The following is a 14,072-nucleotide window of genomic DNA, read 5'->3' as shown; positions in this document are numbered from 1 at the left end:
TTATTGTAACTGTACATGTTGAGCTCAAACAATAACAAAAATAACATTTAGCTGGCTATATTGATGTAAGCTGACTTCTAAATTCGGAACACAATGACTGAAATTTACTGGTTTATTGTCTGACAGATAATTCACTAAATTGTGGACTTTTACCAGCAATGTGTTGCTGATATCCCCCAAAGATTAATGGTTGAGATAATGCAAAAACAGTTTTTCTTTACCTATATATTGTACGCGGTAAATGTTAACATTTTATTAAAATATGATTTTAACTACCTATTCTAAAGTAGCACAATGGAGCAGGATAGTGCAGTGGCCTGCTGCCATTCATTGCTACAAAAATCGTCTAAATGAAGGAGAAATCACTCACTGTTGGAGAAAAACACACCTTGTGTTTTGTAAATAACTGCTTTAAGAAGGTGTTGTGTCATCAAGGACAAAAGCAGGACTAGAGACACAGCTACAGAAAGAATACAGAAGTCAGTTCAAACCAAAAGAACTACCGAAAACGTATTTTGGATACATCTTTGGATTAATAAAGCAAATAAATGTAGTGCTGAAATTCAATACTTCAGAGAAGGTAGCTTTGACCAATTTTATTAAAACAAACATAAAACAAACACAGCATTGAACATCTACATTTAAGTTATATATTAAAGATGGCTTGTTTTATATACAAGGTAATTTCTGAACAAAAGGCAAGACAGAGAACCCTGAAGACGAGGACAGAAACACAGGTTGTACACAGTCCTTAGAGACCATTGATAACGAGAGGTGTATACATCTGTTGACAACCATACTGGGTTTAGGTTTTAGTTTTAATCGCTAACCAACGCAATACCTAAAGACGACTGAGCTGGAATAAGAGATGGTGATATTAGATCTGCATCCTTAGCCTCAGCTTTCTCCTCTGTGGTTTTCAATGCAACACAACCAACAACCACAGTGAACAGGATTTAGAGATAGTACCATGATTCAGCAACAGGGATCAAGATGTGGGTGGTCTCAAAGCCTGGTCAACAGTGACCATTTGTTTATTTTTCAACACTAACATAAACCATCTCTAGCTCACAAGAGGGAATACATGCTACAGAGCTCAGCTCATCTCAAAGCTTTAATTTCATTGCAACAAAGTGCTACAATTACGTCATCCGGCAATCCAGCTTCTGACTAGCTCACTGACAAGCCAGCTTTCGTTGTTCCTCACCATATACATATATATTTTAAAAAAACAAAACAAAACAAGATGCTCCCAGGACAGGAACAGTAATACTGAAAGGATAAAATGCATGAGACAAACTTTAAAATGGACCCATCAAAGAAAGTCGACAAAAATGACTATAGCTGTCTACCTCTATCTCCTCTTCTTGTCACTTCTTTCTCATCACCCTCCTCCCTCTCATAATTTCTCCTTCTCTAAATCTCTTTCCAAAATATCCCAAGAAGGGGCCGCTGTGGGACGCCGCCTCTTGTGACGTCTTTTTAATGTGATCCATTTGTTAATTAGGGTCACTTTCTGTGCGGGTGTGCTGAATCAGGGTGACTCTCAGGGGCAGACACAGGAGGACAGGAATGAGACTTAATGCTGTTATGTTTGCTTAGAGCCTCATCAAAGTCCAGCTGCTGGCCACTGATTGTGATGTCCATGCAGCCGTGGTAAAAGGCTGACACAGGGGTGGCAGGTAACGGGACATCGTCTGAAGGAGACAGAGGGGGAGAGATGCTGGTTACTATAGCTCCTTTAAACACCAGGATTTTGAGATGCTAGACCAGAAAAAGTGAAACAATTAACAAAATAAGTATAAAAATACAACATTAAAGTTCAAGATTCTTCTTAAGTTTAAGATCACAGGCAGCATATGTAGTTCTTCCCTATTGATCTAACTATTGACCTCAGACAGCAACTTTTTTTGCCATGTCTTTGAATGTATCATGCTGGTATATCAGGACAGCAATTCTTAAATACATGTAGGAGCTCTATCTTCCGGGCAGAAGTTCTTAAGTTAAGGATGTTTAATTACTATATTAAGTCACACATTTAACAAAAAAAAAAACATGATTTCCAGACTGGCTTTTCTCTAGCTCAAGCAAGACATTGCCAGTTGGGTTTTAGGGGAAAGATGTTACCAACATTTAAATGGTTTGCAGTCACATTTGGTACAAAAAGTCCTTTTCTCCATACGATAAACTGTCATCCTTTTGTCGATGCCTTAACTTTTCATCTAGCGCCATCATCTGGTCAAAAATCTCAACTGTACTGCATGAACAAGATCCTGACTGACAAGTGACATTCCCATCATTCTCAGCTACACTATTTCTGATTAATTTGCAAATGCTAACACAGTGAGCAATGATTTGACAATGCTGTGCTTAACATAAGCATGTTAGCAAAGTCACTCTGAATATTACAGCATGTCAACATTAGCATTTAGCTTAAAGCAGCCCACAGTTATGCTGTTTCAGCACAATCAAGAGAATATCTGATTAAGATTTGCTTTGAACTTATTTCCCGCAAAAGGAAATGTCAGAGAAAGCTTTTTTTATGAATAGATGAGGACTGTTCGGTGATCATATCGAAATAATCAAAGCCAGGAAGCCACATGAGATAAATTACCCTCCTAGTTATCTTCACAAAAGTTACTGCTCTACTCTAACTTGTTGCTTTTACCAACCTGGTATCCCTCCTATATATGTACTGACGGGGTTCTGCATAGTGCTGTTGAGGCGCTCCAGTGCCTCCCGCTGGAGGTCAGACTTAATGTAGGTGACGGTGGACGAGTTGCCTGAAATCTGGATTTCTGTTGGAGTCACAGTCAGCTGCACTGACAGCCGATCGGGGTAACACAACATGAGTGAGTCCAGCATGGCGACAGCGACACCATACAGGAACACTTGCAGGTTCTGGAGCAGGGAGGGCAAAAACATCGGTTAATAAAACGTGTTAGTGCTTGAATAGGTGTGAAACATGCAGCGTGAATGAACTCACAGCTTCTTCTTCTCCCTGCGTTACCACGGCCACCGACAGGGGGACTGTGTGGTTGGTGACAAGAGCAAAGAGGACGCCAGTGCTGCTGGACGGACGTATGTTCATCTTTACATCCACAATCCAGCTCCCAGAATCACCTGGTTACACACAGACACACAGAGACAATTGTTTTGTCAGGGAGCAAACAGGAACAGTTCAAATGTGTATAAAATGTCTACAAAAGAAATGTTTCCTGTTATTACATGATGAGTTTGCATGTCGTAGTGATGGAAAAATATTTAGAATTAATGTTAAAATATCATGTTACACTAACATTATCGTTTCATTTTCTCTAGGTATACTCGAATCTTACAAATATCTCTAAATATACTCAAAATTACCTCAAGAAAAACTCTGATTCTATATTCCTCCATTGCATCTGTGCAGATCTTAGTGAAGTTAAGTCTTCATTCAAACCCACCAGATTCAACTGGGGCCCTTATGTGTGGAATTTTATGCTCCTTTTGTCCACGTGTTTCCTCCAGATGCTTCACTTTCCTCCCACCCTAAAACACATGCATGCCTGGTAACAGCCTGTCCCTGCCCCTGGTTTAAACCATGCTCAGCACTAGATCTGGTCCTGTAGCACTTTTGCTATGGCTACTCAAAGGTAATAAAACTAAGTAGTTAATGCACAGGCCAAATTTCCCCACAGGGATTAATAAAGTATAACTTACTCACTATAGTCAATGTTGAAGTGTGCCAGTCCTGCCCCAGAGAAGAAAGAACCTCGCTCCACATACACAAAGCAGTGTTTACTCTTCTTCTCCTGGATGACCTCTTTTACCCCCGATGCGCCCTGGTTCATTAAGTTCCAGCCCCGGATGCAGCCATCGAGTCGAGGGTTTATCTAATGGAAGGATGGATTAGAGCCGGTCCAATGTAAATCCGTTTTTGTATATTAGTTCTGCTATGTTATTAAGGTGATTTTTACAAATTATTAAATGTGGTCACGGAGAAAGAAAAGTGATGTTTCTTGTGCATGCTCACAGGTTTGATGACGTTGTCAGTGCGGTTGGGCAGACCAGCGATGTACACCTTGGTCTCCAGTTTGCCGTTCACTGAAGTAAAGAGACTCTCAGGGCTGTTGATGCTCATCACAGCTTCCTTGCTGATCTTCACACTGATGCTGTTTTCCAGTTCATCCACAGAGATCTGCATGTTACACACATGGTATCATCTTTTCTCTTTCCAACTGTACTGTAACTCAAAACAGACTAGCTCTGGAGGGTAATACAATCCATTTTCCATTAATTCAGTTTATAGAGCAAGTCGATCATGTCAAGGGAATTACTGATACCAGCTCTTTCTTACCACATGCCACTGTCCGTCATTGATGACTTTTCCTCCGCTGGTGACCTTGAACGTGTGCTGGTTTTTGAACTGGATTTCAATACGACCTCCTCTCAGCCCCAGCATGAACCACGAGTCCTGGGATGACTCAGCGTACAGAACAACTCCCTCAGGGTCAAACGTGCGAAAGTCAAACTCAGCTGCAAACCTGAGAGCCCGGAACAGAAAAAGACAGAAAATGACACAGCAATTTAACAGTGTTTATATACAAATATAATAGAGCTTCATGAATTACATATTTTTATAGGCCAACATGATAGTTAAGGTTGCCCCAGTTCCTTCACAAAAAACAATGAGATCTTTTCAAGGATTTTGGTCTAGCAAGATACTTTTCAAATGAACATCCAGTTATGTCCTCTATAAGCGTGAATGCAAATGACAGAAGTAAAAAGCTAACATGAGTCTATGGAGAAACTACACCCAGGTCGCACAACTTCAGTGTCACTACCACTAAGATTTAAACCTCTCTATACTCGGAGTGATGATGTTTGTCACGACAGCCTTTGTAGTCTCAGCTACGGGGCACTACATGTATGTTTTTGTGTGTGTGTGTGTGTGTGTGTGATGGACCCTCACTTTGTGTTTTCCGGCAGACGGAAGCGCAGGTAAATGACAGGCAGGCCTCCAAACTGCTCTCCCAGGTAAAGCATCTCAGGGTGTTTGTAGTCATACAGCTCCACGCAAACAGGGATACTTTCACAGTATCGCTGATCGTCTCCCAAACGAAGACCCACACGACCATCGCAGTGGCACGTGTAGCTGCCCAACGTGTTGAAACATTTCCCGCTGCACACATCAGACTCGCACTCGTCTACATCTACAACAGTGGGGAAAAAATATTTTCAGCTTAATTTCCATGGTTGCTTTTTTAAATTTGGGTGCTCAAAAATGTTTACAATCAAAGTGAAGTCTCACCATTGCAGGTCTTGGAAGTGAAGTTATATTTGAAACCCGGAGGACACCGGCACTCGTACATGCCAGGTGTGTTGACACACTTTGCTGGTTCAGTACAGATACTCGGGTACAAAAGGCATTCATTGATATCTGGAAAACAGTCAATCAAAAGTGACTATGGGCTAACTGTCTTTAAAAAGTTATAATAGTAACTGAATTCTGCATGTTCTTCCTGTGCATGCGTGGGCAGCTTCCTCCCACAGTCCAAAGACATGCTCGTTAGGTTAATTGGTAAATCTAAAATTGCCCGTAGGTGTGAAAGTGAGTGTGAAAGGTTGTCTGTCTCTATTACCCCTTTCCCACCAAAATTAGTGCAGGTTTTTCAGACCCGGGAGGACCTGCTAATAAATGCCAATTTTCTCTGTTCCCATTGCCAGTGAAGCATACTCCTTACAGTCTCTTTTCTGCTGCGTCACCACCTGGCGTCACAAACGCGCCGGAAACAGGGTTGGTAAACAGTCTGTGTATCAAACATGGTGCTGACAAATTTGGAACGATGCGAGCTCTGCTTTCACAGAGACGGGCGAAATTTGTAGCTGAGATGACAAGGAGTCGCACAAGTTACCGACAGAGCATAGCATCGCGCCGGAGAGGGGTAGGAGATTAGTATGTCGACACCAGTTGTGTGTTCCCACCATTGCCGATCGGAGCCGAGGCGTTAATTACCCGGGTCTACTGCTAAGTCATTTGATACGTGTCTGGATGCTGATTGGAACCTTTCCCACTAAGCAAAAAAAGCTGTGTGTTAGTGGGTTTTTTGACCAGTGGAAAAGGGGCTTAAGTGTCATCCCTGCGATTGACTGGCAACCAGTCCAGGGTGTACCCCGCCTCTCGCCTAATGACAGCTGGGATAGGCTCCAGCCCCCCGTGACCCTGAACAGGATAAGTGGATGGATGGAACTGTATCTGTACATTACAGTTGATACATAACTGTATGAAACACATTTATATAACTACAGTCTCTTAAACTCACATTTTTCAAATCATTTCATATCATAGATTTTCATATTGATGGCGTTATTTTCAAACAGCTTTTATATTTTCTTGTAAAATAATATTATCATTGTACCATAATGCAGTGCAGCTGCAAATAAATACTTCCTTGATGGTGTGTTCAAGGCAGGTGTCAGCTGCAGAAAAATAATCACTTTTGAGAGTTATGCTGTGAAATCAAACCAGGCAGACAAACAAACATGGAAGTTGTGAAAAGAGGTTCAGCTTTCTCTCAATCGTATGTCTGTCACCTTCAATGTAGTACAAAAAGTTGGTCATTTAAAGGAAAGTCACAACAAGTTTGATAATTACTTAATTTCTTAAGCCTAATTTAAAGGGGGGGAAATGTCTTACTTTACTTTTAGAAAATGTAAAAACAAATCACATTTTTTTGCATACGTTTGGTTTTGTCTCGATGGGCTGTGCACAAACTATCTGCATGGTCTTCAATCTCCACAGAGCATAAAAAAAAAGAACAAGCAAATATACCAAATGACTCAATCTGATGTTTGTGAAGACTTTGTACCCAACAAGCATTCAACTCCCTCAAAGATAAATAATGAGTAAACTGCCCACATATAATCAGACAGATCCAAGCGTCCAAGCCTACACAGTGATTTTAACTGAAGTCTTTATACAGCAAAAAGGGAAGGAGCATTTTTTCAGTCGTTATAAGCTTTTCACATTCTGTTTCACAGCAGGTCACTTCAGGTCAGCTTTAGAAATAATAAATGGTTCAGACCCTGAGGACAACAGCTGGACAGCACAGTTTTGTTATGAAGTGCTTAGGGTTCCACCGTCTGTATGGATGTATATGAAGGAAGTTTTTTAAAAGAATAATACACTGTGTAGAAATGTATGTTTGCTCAGCTGCTAAATCACTATATGTTCCTGAGTTGTAAGGACATGATGTCTTCACGTGTGTGATGTAGGCCATTAATTCACTCAAACACAGCGAGAGAGAACATATAACTACCTCTCTGTCTTTCAGTGTCATTTAAATGAATTCAATGTCAAATGATGTATAACTTTAGAGACTGTTAAGATTGTAGCTTTTAAATCTTACCTATGCAGTTGATTTTGTCGGTGATTAAGTATCCGTCTTCACACATGCAGTGGAAACTGCCGGGGAAGTTCTTACATTTTTGGTTACATCCGGCTGGAAATTCAGGATCTGAACACTCGTCGATGTCTGCCAAGTCAACAACAACATTTATCATGACAACTCAGTCATTTCTAAAGATTACATTTATTCAGTGTAAGGATGTTAGACATAAGGCGTTGAGCGTCTATGCTTGTATATTTTAAAGCTTAAATAAAAAAGTTTCAAATGATGAAACTCACCGTCCTCACAGCGCTGCCCCTTCCAGCCGGGCTTACACTCACATGTGAAGGAGCCCTGGCCATCCACGCAGCGCTCTGAACCCTCCTTGTAACATGGATACGGTGTGCACTGGTTACTGATCTCTGCACAAAAACAGCATGTAAATGTAAATGTAAGGCTAACTAATTGACATAAATATGCAAACTTTTTCTACTAAAAAAAACCCTCACCTGTCACACAGGTGCGAAGATCCGACGGGATGGCAGAATCTGAATTCTGGTTGGAAATGCCGACACGGTGTGAACCCAGGCACGCTGAAACAGTGTTTTTTATCAGACATAGTATTTAAAGCAAGGTTTATATCAAAATGCCACAATGAACTGTGAAAACTTACCAACATATTTGGGGTAGAAGTATTCCTGGAAAAAAAACACAGCAGAATATAGATTAACAAATGCTTAAAATTCACATTTGGCAATATAAAAAGGAAGACAAAGACAGGAGATTGTGTGCAGCAAGAGAGATTACAAAGTATATTTGTATCACAGCTGTCTGCGTAAAACAGGAATAAATCAACATTGCATGTTGTTTTTAACACTGGTAGAAAGTTTGGCAGAACTATTTAGACAATAAAGAGTCAATCTAATAAAAATATTTGATATTGATAGACATGTTTTAGAAAAATAGAATATATTTGGGTTTCAAATTTCTCACAATAAATAAATCAAATAAATGAACAATTACTTAAGAAAATTATTGTCAGATTCATCAGGTATGAAAATAGTAGTTTATTGCAGTCCTAGCTGATCTCTCACTTGCATTGATAATCACATTCACTCTCTAAATTGCTGTAGAAAATAGAGATGTGGTGAAGTAATTTAGAGGTCTGGAACCAGTCTACCTTCCTGACCAGTGAGATCAGGGGGTCTCTACTTACTGTCTCAGGCTGGTTCTCAAAGATCTCCCTGGCCTCCTCCTTGTTGCACAGCTCTTCAATGCACTCCCTCTCCAGGTTGCCCTTCTTGCTCTCCTCAAACAGAGAGTTGGCTCTCTTGTGCCTGCTGAGGAACTGGGAGGCTGTGCTCTGGCTCAGGACTAGAACAGATAGAGACACATAAAATACATTCATTCAAATGCATTGTGTAGAGCCACTTTTCAATTGTTAGTGTTGTTGTTTGCTGTTAGAGAAATACGAGGCCTGTACCACTGTGCAGGTTATACTTTACTATCACTTTTACATGTGTGATTAATATAAGCAGGCATATGCAACTACATGATAATAACACATGACCGATCCCAGCAGGAATTTCAGTCCTGTTGCCTCCTGACAGATGGCTGATGTAGCTCCTGCCTGCATGCACGCACAAAGTGGACAATTACTCTTCTATGAATTGGCCTGAAAATAAGGTCATTGCGAAACCGTTATTTCCCAGAAATGACCCTGTGGTCGCAACAAGCAGCTCGTATTAACCAAACATTGTTTCACCGTGTAGAAAGGAGTCATGACCCCTTACACTTTCTGTTCCCTGTTAGCTGCTGTCATGTTAAAAGTTGTTTCAAAAGTCCCGTTTGGCTGGCTGGAGGCTGCTTTCAATATGGTGCAATGACACTTAATAGTTTAACAGGCTACTCCGTTTACCACGTAGGGTTCAAATTGTTAACCGTATAGCCGAACACTTACATACTTACATCGATAAGCATCGACGAGCGTCACAAGAAACACGAGACAAGTCAAGGACTCCCCAAGTGCCCGCTTCTTTCTCCACATAGTCGAGCCGTGTTTCCTGCTAGGCCACGGTTTGGCTCTGAGTAACGGCTGGCTGGCTGGCTGCGTACAGGTCCGTGAGGGGGAAAAAATAACTTTATTCTTCCCGAAAGTGTTTTCGTAGGGAGAGGAGGAGTGGCGGGGGCCGCCAGGAGAGCAGTTCCAGGGGGGAATGAGGGGAGGCAGCTAGGGAGCGCTGCTAACTCGCTCACCCATACTGCTATTGTTTACTTACACGCCAACATGTTGATGCTCGGGCTGAACTGAGGCAGAAAATAGGTTTACTAAATACAATACACGACAGAAGGCCCGGAGCACTGGATTTCTGCTAGTGCGCACACACACACACACACACACACACACACTGAAAAACCACAAAGGAAGATATACGTTTTGTACAAATATGAGCAAATAGGCTACTCCTGTGTTTGAACATTACTTAACTCATTAAAACAAAGTAAAGAGGACGGGAAAAGAAATGCAAACACGAAAGACAACAAACAGGCCTGGCATGCTGCCAAAAGTTATTCCGATATTTCAATGGTTTAAGGGACAATTTAAAAGCAGATAAGTCGTACTGTTGTACTGAATATCAGCACGGTTACGATTATTTACAGCAGGAGGCAAATTACTGAGTCACAGCCATGCTGATATTCAGTACAACAGCACAACTTTGATGTATAAGTAAAAGTAATAAGCAACAAGAGATAGCCTAATTATTTTTTACCAAATAGGTCCTACACTTTACATAAACTGGTCTGTTGCCAAGCAACACATTAACAATTTCCTGTATGTCTACAAGGTACCGCACACCAGCTACTTTGTAGTGTAAATTTGTATGTTTCCATTTATCATGAGATCATAAGAGTATGTTGGCAGACCTGTGATTTGAGGGCATAGTGATTCTGAGGTACAAGCTTAATCAATCTAGACAAGGACTTTTGCTTCAACCTTAATTACTAAATGTTAATTAACAGTAATCAGAACACCTTAGGCAGAATGATGCATTGATAAATGTCCCAGTGCTTTTGTAATCTATATCAGCGGTCATGAAATGTGCAATCAAAATACTTTGTTGTAAACTGCACTGTAACTGCCGCATAATTTGCCTTCAAATTATTGTTTGCTTGAATAATTGTAATGAATCTTATATTCCACGTTAGAGATGTGTGTTATTAAAGCTTTCCTGCAGTTTATAATGTACAAAAAGATACATTTGTTTGCAATGCATCTCTTTGCAGTGTACCCAATGCAGCATCACAGCACAATACATCTCCGTTAGTCCATTACCTGACTCACTAACAAAATATCTTGTAATGTAACTGCAGACAGAGTAGTTTAGAGGCAGACTGAACTGTTGAACAAATGACACAGACACCTGCATCTGCATTAATATTGGTTTCATTTAGTTATCCAGGAAAAAAACACATCACATTTTCACCATTCATTCAACAGTTTATGTACACATATAACAGGCTTATTTTAATACTTTTAAAATATTTGTACAAAATACACTGTTCTCCCTTTATAATATGCGTTTATCTGAAGAGGCATTTTGCTGCAGATGTGCGTTAATTTGTGATAATTTGATGGGTTTATTGAGGGGTTGTTACTATTATTGCATGCTGACACACCATTATTGCATAAGTCATTCCTTTGTGGGCTTCTGGGAGGAGGAGTTGCCGTAACTGTAAATGCCATTACGCCACCAGCTCAGCCGATGTTTCTGGGAAGGTTTGGCTGAAAATGATAATAAATATGATTACCTAGTTAGGGATGAGAGACAGAAGTGTTTGGTGTTTGGTCTTGGCAAAAAAAAAAAGCTGCTGAGTTTCTTAAACCTGAGGAGAGTTAGTAACTGGTGGAAACAAACACTCACCAAAGTTCAGAGGTTAAAGCATCACTGTTTTCTTCATGTTTCATCAGTGTTATTACTGTTACACATAAAATGTTTTTGGGAGATTATATTGGCAAAAGTTCCTTGAAAGGAAACAGTGGTTCTATACAAGAAGGAAAGAGGAGAGACACTAGATCAGGACACACAGTCCTACTAGTCTTTAGTAGAGTTACAGGCAGTGATTTTCTCTTTTTTAACAAGTGGGACTCTTTCCTGACCTGTAACACTGGGATAATTCAATTGGCAATACAACCCGTCATTTCAATCACTCCTACACATACCGACAAACGCACACAAATCACACGCAGACCTCAGTCATTCAGTTCAGATACACAGCGAGATCTCTGTGACAAAGATAGAAAACAAGTCAAATCTGTTGAGAACCTTCCTCATAAATCAACATATTCGACAAAGAAAAAGGTGTCGTTGGATTAATAAGTAGTTTGTTTTTTCAGATATAAAAAAAAACACATCTTAACAATTATTTTTTTTTTCTGTTTTTCAGAAAGATAATTTTATAAAAGTGATGACTGGCACTGTTCAGGATCCTGTGAACACCCATGTGGCTACATAACCAGTTAGTTTTTTGGAAAATATAAAACATTTGTGGTGGTTTGTAGTCACCTGGTCGCACAGAAGTGTCTGTGGAAGCTACCATCGCCATGACTACAACTTTACTTCACATGCACTGGTTTGGCGTAAGTGAGTGAGTGCTGATGGATATGAACGCTAATGCATAAGACAACACAAAAGGGTTAACAACAATAAATCCTGTACCTTCAACAGATTCTGGGGGTGCTGACCGGTAAGATTCACAGCAGGCAGTTTCTCAGAGGAATGCATATAAATAGGTTTAAAACTACAGGGGGCAGCTTTTCCAAAGTAAGACAGAGCTAAACTCACTGAACAGAAGAACTACATTATTAGGCAGCCAACAGGGCAACACAACCAGTAACACACTATCCATTTCACAATCATAACTGGAGACAAGACTGGATAAAATGTTAGTATACCGATTAATTAAAAGTTTAGCTAAAACCATCCTTGTTAATGGGCTGTGCTAACACATTGTTTCTGCTTTGTGATAGTGGAAGGGGTGGTTTGGATTTACCTACTTTTTCTACTTACACAGAGTGACAAACATAGGCTTTTAATATGTCTAAATCCTCCTAAAGCAGCAAAATACATTGTTTTCCATGCAAATAGACCTGCTACAGTTATGAGACAGTTAATGCTACATAAGGCCAACAAAAAAACAACTTGGTACTATTTTGTTCTTAATTTATTGCAGAGTGGTTGAATGGAATTGCAATAATAGGTCAGGGGCATTTCATAAGCCGCTACTGATTGCATATCTGAAACACATAATTATTACAGTTTATATTACGGTTAAACCAAATAACGTTGTGCTGATGCACCAATTCCCAATTTATAGATTATGAGAGTTATAAGGGATTTACAGCATGTTTTTCACCAGAGACTGGTTGTGTTAATCAGGTCCTGATTTTGACAGAAATTGGTTCTGAAGTTCAACATAATCTAATTTCTCTATTCATAGATGGAGCGTTAAATGGAGTTTATTTAATCTGCCATCTGGTGAACTTAAAAGGGAGGCTGTACCTTGATGTGTACAAACACAGCCACACTAAAAAAAACTGTTGTCAATTAGAGATACTAAAACAGGCATCCATGTTTGTCTGGCTCAGTGTAAGCAGAAAATGAATCATCCTTTAACCCTTGTACTGGTTAACACAGGGGACCGATATCCAACTGAAGCTGAACCAGGCCTCAAATGAAACCCGAACTGAAACATGTTAGCACATGGATCATTAGCATTAAAAAAACAAGGGATAAAATAGTTTGTGGAGTGATGTTTGAAAGCTAACTTCAAGCTGCTCTTGGCTGTGCTTGGTCCCGACAATCCCTTCTTGCGTGCCCTCGACCTTCACAGCCGTCTTGAGGACATTGGGGATAAAACAAACACACAAAAAGAGTTTCATGGGTACAACACCACCTGATAGGGGGAAACATTGTAGTCCTTCCTTTTTTTCTGGAGTGAAATACAACGGAACAATTGAACAACCATTAAAATAAACAAATACAAATCAAACAGATAAAATAAGCTTTTTGAAAGTGTGCTGCGAGGCTTGTTCATCCATTGATTTGGAGGCGATTAAAGTGCGTGTCGGTCACTGTCAAAACTGTCCAGTGAAAACGTTTGTTTGTTCTCTCGTCACATCACAGAAAGGAGTCCGAAAAATAGATGTATGGTATGATTATCTCTTCATTCGTATCCCTCCTTTCACCCACAACTGTTCCTCTTTTTTTCTTGCTGATCTGAGGTCTGTTCTCCAAATTTTGGAGTGATGCACCTTGAGAGACCGCAAAAGAAAAGTCCATCTAGTCCATCAGCTCATTTAGTCTGGTATCGTGTCTTAAAACTTTCTTAAAACTGAACAAACGGAAATTATCCCTCTTTCCTCCTCCATTTTTATCGAGTTTTAAGTAGAAATAAAGACTTAAAACTCAACACAAGACACTGAGCATTGATATGATGGATTTCTTCGCAGTAAAGAAAGATATGCTGGTTCTGGGCATCATAGAAACAGTACATCAGGCCGTGGCTAGATGGAGTAGGTGGAGCTCTCAGACTGCTGGCGGATGTAGCACTGGAAGCTCTTGTCACCAATCGGATGCTCCCTAAGGAAACAAAGAAGAAGATGATGTTTATTTGTTGGCAGGATTAAGATTATTTGTTAAT

The 14,072-nt window shown here is 40.1% G+C and overlaps 2 protein-coding genes across 2 annotated transcripts in view; both read right to left on the bottom strand.

Moving 5' to 3' along the window:
- Window positions 1-581: 581 nt before the first annotated feature.
- Window positions 582-9,429, bottom strand: pros1 (protein S). The gene is made up of 14 exons (XM_069657994.1): window positions 9,339-9,429; window positions 8,587-8,744; window positions 8,044-8,068; window positions 7,880-7,963; window positions 7,670-7,792; window positions 7,392-7,517; window positions 5,294-5,422; window positions 4,955-5,195; window positions 4,340-4,526; window positions 4,016-4,180; window positions 3,707-3,875; window positions 2,987-3,123; window positions 2,673-2,901; window positions 582-1,697 (listed from the first exon to the last, which is right to left on the bottom strand). The coding sequence occupies exons 1-14, from the start codon at window positions 9,415-9,417 to the stop codon at window positions 1,510-1,512; spliced, it is 2,040 nt and encodes a 679-aa protein (XP_069514095.1). The 5' UTR covers window positions 9,418-9,429; the 3' UTR covers window positions 582-1,509.
- Window positions 9,430-10,799: 1,370 nt separating this feature from the next.
- Window positions 10,800-14,072, bottom strand: part of rasa3 (RAS p21 protein activator 3) — a 44,963-nt gene continuing 41,690 nt past the window's right edge. The window contains exon 24 of the mRNA XM_069658034.1: window positions 10,800-14,011. Within this exon, the coding sequence (XP_069514135.1) occupies window positions 13,936-14,011 (76 nt within the window). The 3' untranslated portion in view covers window positions 10,800-13,935. The remainder of the gene's footprint in view (window positions 14,012-14,072) is intronic.

The sequence above is a fragment of the Semicossyphus pulcher genome, unplaced genomic scaffold (genome assembly GCF_022749685.1).
Source record: "Semicossyphus pulcher isolate SPU_LCO1_2020_fin unplaced genomic scaffold, fSemPul1.0.p SCAF_1, whole genome shotgun sequence".
Classification (NCBI taxonomy): Eukaryota; Metazoa; Chordata; class Actinopteri; order Labriformes; family Labridae; genus Semicossyphus; species Semicossyphus pulcher.
This window is presented reverse-complemented; position numbering and strand designations above follow the sequence as displayed.